General features: G+C 39.1%; 1 protein-coding gene across 1 annotated transcript in view; it reads left to right on the forward strand.

Moving 5' to 3' along the window:
• Positions 1-8,611, forward strand: part of LOC102838046 (inhibitor of carbonic anhydrase-like) — a 51,258-nt gene that overhangs the window by 35,823 nt on the left and 6,824 nt on the right. Inside the window, exons 12-13 of the mRNA XM_006846641.1 lie at positions 453-597; positions 2,695-2,759. Coding sequence (XP_006846704.1) covers positions 453-597; positions 2,695-2,759 — 210 coding nt within the window. The remainder of the gene's footprint in view (positions 1-452; positions 598-2,694; positions 2,760-8,611) is intronic.

Genomic DNA, 8,611 nt, shown 5'->3' on the forward strand with positions numbered 1-8,611 from the left:
TTCGTCCCTATTTTTTCATTGATGAGCTTCATAATTTTAGAATTCACATTTAGATCTTTAATCCATGTTGAGTTCATTTTTGTATAGGGTGTGAGGCAAAGGTCTTGTCTCAGTCTTTTACATATCGCTTTCCAGTTCTGTCTAGGCTCTTCTTGAACTTGAAGTCAAGATAGCAAAACTTTTAAGCAAAGACAAATGGTACTGAAAGCATGTGGTTCAACAGGACTTCCATTTTTGTCCATTCTTTTGGGGTTACAGTCTGTGCCTGCCCTTCCATACTCACAAACTCTTTTCTAACTTCAGCCAATTCCCCTTTTAGTTTCCTCCAGCTGGAACCTGTTTTGATTCTATCGATTTCTTCTCTTTAATAATATGTGATTGAATAACTGAATGTCTTTTGCAGCATCTAGGAAACTGTAGGGATAGACTGAAGCTGTTGTGTTTCTCCACAGATGAATTGTTCAGTGGAAGCTGTGCCCCTGGGTCAGACCTCAATTCCAGTCTCTGTGCTCTGTGCAGCAGCAGTCTGCCAAGTCCAACCCACACATGTGCCCCCAACAGCCACGAGACTTACTATGGCTCTGCAGGGGCCTTCAGGTAAGTGTCTGACCATAATTTTTCTCCTTGGAACCCACCCAGTGAACATGTCCTGTCACCTTTATATTACCCCATCATCTGGGCACTGTATTTAGGAAAATCCAGAACTTGGAGGCAAAATACAGAAACTTGATTGCATCCCAGCTTAGAGTGTGTTAGTGTTGTGGGTTGAAGGCTAGGTCTGCTGTTCATAGAAAATCAGAAAACATTTGAATTCATTTCTCCATCAAGTGAGGAACTGGTTGTCTAAAGCTGAGGTTCTCACATTTTTTCATGAACTAGAATCACCTGGAGGGCTTGTTAAACTACAGATTGCTGGACTCTGTCCCCCAAGTTTCTGATTCAGGAAGTCTGGGGTGGGGCCCAAGAATGTACATTTCTAACAAGTTTCTCAAAGATGCTGCTGCTACTGGTTTGGGGAAATAATACTTTGAGAACCTCTGGTCTACCTTATCGCTGAGGTATATACACACCTAAGACAGATGATCATTCACATTCAGAACCCGGATTCTGTGAAGGTGTAAAAGGAAGAACTGGGACAATGGAGTTTTGGGACTTTGAATGAGAGGAATTGATCCTACCTACATATAGAGATACCTGAAACTAAAAGAGAGAACACTAGAGAAGTACTTCTGACAATTCATAGCAATTTCCAACTGACTGAGTGTCATAAAATTAATGTTTAATGTGCTCAATATGCCTCAAAAATAACACACCTTGAGTAGAGGGAAATATTTTTCATGGGACTAAGCATGAACAAACTTTTAATGGTACATGCTCATTTTTATGAATTTTTACTCCTTAGATATCTGAGTCCACTACCTGTCAGTTAGTTCATTGTGCGGTGGTGGTGCTGTAAACTGTGCCATTGGTATTTCAAATATCAGTCGGGTCACTGATAGTGAACAGGTTTCAATGGAGCTTCCAGATTATGACAGACTAGGAAGAAAAGTTTTATCAATCTACTTTCAAAAATTAGCCAGTGAACCACACAAAATGGTGGTGGGGGGCGGGGGCTACAGAGGCAAGAAGTGACTGGCTTACAAGCTTTCAAGATGGAACCTAGATTCAGAGGGCGTGAAGGAAGGTAGAATCTCCACTGAGTAATATCCAATCTCTCTAGGCAGGGCTGATGAAATGAAATGCGGATGGGTCTCTTTTGTGATACAATAGTGAATAATTGTTATCAGGATTGCTTGTGAGGGTTGGAAATGTAAAGGTAGATGTTTTGTAGCAAGGGGAGTGATTAACTTTTCAGCCTAGGAGTGGAGGTCCCTGGGACCATCAAGGGAGGAGAGAGAGCGGGACACTACCCAGAGAAGCAGTGATGCCTGAGATGGAGGCAGAGACAATGATGTGGAGAGATGGAGCAGTCGGGGACTTTAGACACACAGAGGGAGAGGGACTGTGTGCTGATGACCGGAGGGCAGGCTTGTAGTGTATACCCTTTGGTTGGTTGGTGATGCATGGAGGGGATTGTAACCATGGCAATGAAATGGTATACGATAGAATTAATGTAAAGCTAATGTTCTCCCATGTAAACTATCACATAATTCACAATAAAACATTAAAAAAAAAACACACACACACAAATTATCCAATGAAAAATCTCTGGATTAGAAAAGAATTTTGTCCACCAAGAGTTACACACCCTGAAGATGGTATAGGCCTTTGTCATTCATGGGGTCACCATACATCAGAGTCCACTCTAGAGCCGATAACAACAGACATATGATGGTGATACATCTTCCAAAATCACCTCTTGCACACTGACCTTCATCTCTGGTCTTGTGTTTTGATCCAACAACACTGTCATCCTTATATTATTCCTGTTGATAGAATACAAGCACCTCCCCTGGAGAAACTGATCTCTATATAAAATATGGAAGCAAAAAAGGGTGGTCTATAATAGAAATGAAGTAGACATTTTTCTTCTTCTATCACATTCCACCCCCCACCCAAACTCCTGTGGACGGGCTGGGTGTTAGACTTGTATAGAAAAGGTCCTTGTCAGATGTACCAAGTGGCCCAAGTAGATGGGGTGTTTCTTTATGCATTTCCTGTTCACCCTCCTCCTTTCTGATTCTCGTGGTGCAGGTGTCTGGTTGAGAAGGGAGATGTGGCCTTTGTGAAGTACTCCACGGTCCTGCAGAACACCAATGGTAGGTACCTGGACGGCCTTTTCTTCCCATCTTCCTCATGTGAATCACTCCTACCACCCCTACTCCCAAGTGGGCAACTGGAATTTTATTCACCCTGTCAGACGCCAGTCACTTAGGTCTAACAATTTTTACTTTGGAAATGAGAAGAGTCTTCACATCAGATTAGACTAACAGGATTGAACCTGCTGTTACATTGATTTGAACCCAGCTATCAGACACATAGACGTCTGGTTCTCTCAGTTCACAAAAACATAAAGACTGTCCCTGTTACCTGTACATGTGGGGCAAGAAGTGTGTATGATTTTTAGTAATTTACCTTTACATACATATTCTATTTTCATGAGTTAGGTACCTAATTCATGCTCGTGCACACTTTCTGGGCTCTGCCAGAGACCCAGAAGGGACTTGTTGAGGAAGACGAGCTTCACCAGAGACTGATTCCTTATTGAGTCTTTATGTTCATGGTCATCCAGAACAAGAATTAGCAAATTCAAAACTCCTGTAATCAATTCAACCTCCAATCCACTCCACTCCCTGCCTCCCAGAGAAAAGTTAAGCAAGGGAAACCAGAGGGAAAGAAAAGATCTTTCAAACAATAATTCAAAACCTTGAAAGCAAAACAAGCAAGAGCATTACTAATTTTGCCAAACAAAAATTTTAATTTTCTATGGACAGAATTCAACCATAAAGAAAGACAGATGACAAAGAACAAGCTGTGACAAAATACTTGCTTGGAATGGGGTTTGTTTTTGTTGTCATAGTTCTTAAATGCTGTTTATTCTATTCCAACTCATAGCAACCCTGTGTAGTGCTTCCAAGGAGCGATTGGTGTGTTTGAACTGCCGACCTTTCAGTTCGCAGTCCAATGCTTATCCTACAGAGCCACAACAGGACTCCAAGAGGTGTATTAGTTTAGCCCAAACTAAAACATTTGATAGCAGTAATATTGGTGGTAGGAGCTCTGGTGGCATAGTAGGTTGTGTTGGGTTGCTAACCAGAAGGTTAGCAGTCCAAACCTACTGGCCATTCCACAGGAGAAAGATAAGTCTGTCTGCTCCCATAAACATTTACAGCCTCAGAAACTCAGGGGAGCAAGTCTACTCTGCCATTTAGGGTCAAGTTGGAATCAGCTCAGTGTTAGTGGATAGGTGGGAGTGTTGGCAAGTGTATGGGCAAAGTCACTCTTGTATGCTCTTGGCTTAAGTGCAAATTGGTTTCACACTTTGAATGGAAAATCTGGAAATATATATCAAACTTTTAATTCATATAACCTTTGAACCAGCAATACATTTCTAGGAGCTAATTCCATAATTTAATTGACACTAGTGTGCAGAGATTGAAAGGTTATTAATTATAGCTTTTTTTTTTTTTTTTGGTAGTTCAAACTTAGGAAACAAATTAAACAAGTTAGGATACTGAATTAGTTGAAGATATTATGATACTTCCACAAAATAGAGTATTCTGGGGCTTTTAAAGATAATGCAGTAGCATGGTATGAAAAGATTGCTTCGTTAAAAAAAAACATTGCAAGACATATGTATTTAATAACCTTTTTTGTTTAGATCTTTTCATTCTCCTTGTCATTTTTTTAAGAATGCACATATATATTAAAATAGATCATTTGAAAATGCCTGGAAGGATACATCTGAATATGTACTTGGTGAACCTGAGAGAAAGAGGCCTTCCAGTTCTCTGTTCTCTTTTTAGTGCTTGAATTTCTCACATGGCTGCCTTAAAATAGTGATTATCAATGTGTGGTCCTTGAACCAATAACATCAGCATCACCTGGGAATTTGTTAGAAATGCTATTTGTCAAGCTCCACTCCAGACTTACTAAATAAGAAACTTTAGAGTTAGGGCCTAGGAATCTGTGTTAACCATACCTCCAGGAAATTTGGGTGTGCCCAGAACCCCACTGCTTTAAAATACACTTAATGTGACTTGCAGGTAAAGTTTTCATGGTGGCATAATCAGGAGTTGGAAACTTCTGGCATTGTGAGGTTTTACTTTCAGAAGTCCCATAAAGGTGTGCAAAATTTAAGAGACATTTTCGACAATGAAGAAAAAGATGTTTCCTATTTGACAAGAAAAAGTCAGGTATTTATTCCTGCCACCACAAAAAGTGTCATTGGGTATAAAATAGCAAGAGAGATCAGTCACTGTAGACCCATGTTGGACTTGCAAGTGCAGGTTAATATGGTGACCCTTTTCTGCATATTATTGATTGTAAACATCTTATGGAGTATAAACAATATGCACATAGAAAAATGCACCAATTATATGACTAATTCTTGATGAATTTTTCACCAACTAAGTAGCTCATCCAGGCAACCCAGCTTGTAGGTTTGGTCATTTTAAGAAACAGAAATGACCATTTCTCCAGAAGTCCCCTGTCTTTAACTAGCACACAAGACTTCCAACACCATAGAACAATTTTTTGGCTTTTAGATTTTATACAAAAGAAATCAAAGCACAGATTCATTTGAGTGTGGGCTACTTTGTTCAACATTTTGTTTGTGAGATTCATGCAACCTGTTGCTTGTAGCAATGTTTTCTTCCCCCCCCCCCCCACTGTGGTGTACTTCATTGTGTGAGTAGACCACAGTATATTTATCCTTAATACTACTGATGGTCATTTGGGTTGTTTGTATGTTTTACTGTTATGAATAGTGCTCCTAGTCATTCTCATATAGAACTATTTGTGGACATATTTCCTCTTTCTTTGTAGATATATACTTAGAAATGGGTTTTCTACATCATAGGATATGCATATGATTTGCTTTTTTTTAAAGTAATATTTTATGATATTTTTGGTAGAGGTATACATAGCAAAACAGGTGTCCATTCAACAATTTCTTCATGCATTATTCAATGGTTTTGATTATAGTCTTTATGTTTTATCCGTATTCTCACTGTTTTTGGTCTAGTTCTTTTCCATTAGCCCAGTCATACAAATCCATTATCATAGTCTCTATAATGCTCTTTATAAAGCATTATAATGAATTGTGAAAAGATTTGGAGTCAGAAAACCAAAAGGAAAGAACACTCTCAGCATTTCCCAAGCTGAGAGAACTGAAGATTCAATCCTTGATTTGCAATATTGAAGGATTCTATGGGCAAAATATTGAATGATGCAGGAAGCATCAAAAGAAGATGGAGTTACTGTACCAAAAAGAGTTGGTTCATGGATACCATTTCAAGAGATAGAATATGATTAAGACTCAGTGGTATTGAAAGAATAAATCCAAGCTGCACTGAAGGCATGAGGGAAAAATAATGCTCCAGGAATAGACAGAATTAAAATTGAGAAAATTCAACAAACTGATGCAGCACTGGAAGTGTAGGCCAAAAAGTTTGGAAGACAGCTACCTAACCTCGTCAACCAGTTGGAAGAGATCCATATTTGTGCCCATTCCAAAGAAAGGTTGTTGTTGTTGTTGTTATGTGCCATGGAGTCGGTTCCAACTCATAGCGACCCTGTACAGGGTTTCCGAGGCTATAAATCTTTATGGGAGCAAAAAGCCTCATCTTTCTCCCGCGGAACAGCTGGTAGTTTCAACCTGCTGACCTTGTGGATCGCAGCCCGATTAGTAACCACTACGCTACGCTCTCTGAGAATTCAGTGGAATGTGGAAATCATTAAACAATATCATTAATATCACAAGCAAGTGAAATTTTGCTGGAGATAATTTAAAAATGGTTGCAGCAGTACATCAACAGGGAGCTGCCAGAAATTCAACTTGGATTCAGAAGAGGACATGGAATGAGGGATATCAATGCTCATATCAGAGATCTTGGCTGAAAGCGGAAAATACCAGAAAGATGTTTACTTGTGCTTCATTGACTATGCAAAGGCATTCTATGGATAACATTGTGAAGAATGAGAATTCCAGAATAATTCATTATGCTCATGAGGAACGTTTACAAAGACCAGAGGCAATTTGTTTGAACAGTACAGGGGAATACTAAATGGTTTTAAATCAGGAAAGGTGTGTGTTAGGGTTATATTCTTTCACCATACTTATTCAGTCTGTACACTGAGCATATAATCTGAGAATCTGGATTATATGAAGAAGACTTTGCTATTAGGAATGGAGGAAGAATCATTAACAACCTGTGACATGCAGATTACACAACCTTGCTTGCTGAAAGCTAAGAGGATTTGAAATACTGATGAAGATCAAAGACTGTAGGCTTCAGTATGAATTGCATCTCATTGTAAACAAAAACATCACAACAGGACCAATAAATAAAATCATAAATTTAAAATTGAAATGATCAAAGACTTCATTTTGCTTGGCTCCTCAATCCATGCTCATAGAAGCAGCAGTCAGGAAATCAGAGGACATATGTTGTTGTTATTTGTCATGGAGTCAGTTCCAACTCATCGCAACCCTGTACAGGGTTCCCGAGGCTGTATATCTTTACAGGAGCAGAAAACCTCATCTTTCTCCCGCGGAACAGCTGTTAGTTTCAAGCTGACCATGAGATTAGCAGCCCGATTAGAGCTGTAACATTAGGCAAATTTGCTTCAAAAGATCTCTTTCAAGTGTTCAAGAGCAAAGACGTCAGTTTCAGAACTAAGGTAAGCTTGACCCAAGCCAAAATATTTTCAGTTGCCTCATATGTATGTGAAAGTTGGACAACGATAAGGAAGACGTGAAAAATTGATGCATTTGAATTATGATGTTGGCAAAGATTATTGAAAATACCAAGGACTGCCAGAAGGACAAACAAATCTGTCTTAGAAGAAGCACAGCCAGAATGCACCTTAGAAGTTAGGATGGCGAGACTTCATCTCTCATGCTTTGGACATGTTGTCACATTGACAGCAACAAGTGGGCTCAAATGTAGCAACAATTGTGAGGATGGTGCAGGACTGGGCAGTGTTTCATTCTGTTGTGCATAGGATTTCTGTGAGTCAGAAGCAACTCAATGGCACTTAACAACAGTGGCTTCCCAGCCTCCCAGCATTCTCATCTTTGCTTTAGACTATTTGTTAACCATTTGGTCTCATATACTCATAGACAGTTTTTAAGAAGAGTGCAGTACTCAAGAGTGATATTCATTTCTTTATAAGCTTTTTAGCAAAAAGGTGCCTAGATGAAAGAGTTTCACCTCAAGGCTTATAGAATATCTCAGGACAATAGTTGGCAATTCCTTCTGACTCTGTGGCCCCAAAAGTTTGCATTTCTCTCTCTCTTTATCTCAAAATTCATTTATTGTGGTCCTGATCAGAACGTATGGTAGTGGAAGCAGGAATCATGTAGTTTTTCTATTCTCACAGTAGAAGAAACTGTGGTCCACATAGACAATAAGTGCCGTAGATTGGTTTCTTCTCTGAGTCTTGGGTCTCCTCCTTTATCTTTTGCACCAGATGAGTAAATACCAAAAGTTAGTTGTATATTCGATATGGCCATTCTCAAGCTTTTAAGACCCCAGATGCTACTTAATAGACTAGGATATAAGCCATAAAATTTATTAATTATACTATGCCATTTGACTGTCACACATGACTATGTATGATCCTAAATCTTTAAACCAAGAAAACTACTCCCATGAGCTGATTAGTTATATCTAATAAGTACCTGTTTCTATCCCCCTTATCTGTACAAATACACACACACATATATGTATGTATGTATGTAAGAATTCAAGGGGACTTCAGAGAATTAGTAGAAATTTTCCATTATAAATCCTATTCCCCACATATTTTTGAAGCCCCTTCATATATGTGAGCATGTATATATGGTTGTTCTTGTTAAGTGTTGTTGAATCAGTTCCAACTCATAGCCACCCTGTGTACAACTGAATGAAACACTGAGAGTCCTAAACTGTCTTCACAATTGTTA

The sequence above is a fragment of the Chrysochloris asiatica genome, unplaced genomic scaffold (genome assembly GCF_000296735.1).
Source record: "Chrysochloris asiatica unplaced genomic scaffold, ChrAsi1.0 scaffold00028, whole genome shotgun sequence".
NCBI classification, from domain to species: domain Eukaryota; kingdom Metazoa; phylum Chordata; class Mammalia; order Afrosoricida; family Chrysochloridae; genus Chrysochloris; species Chrysochloris asiatica.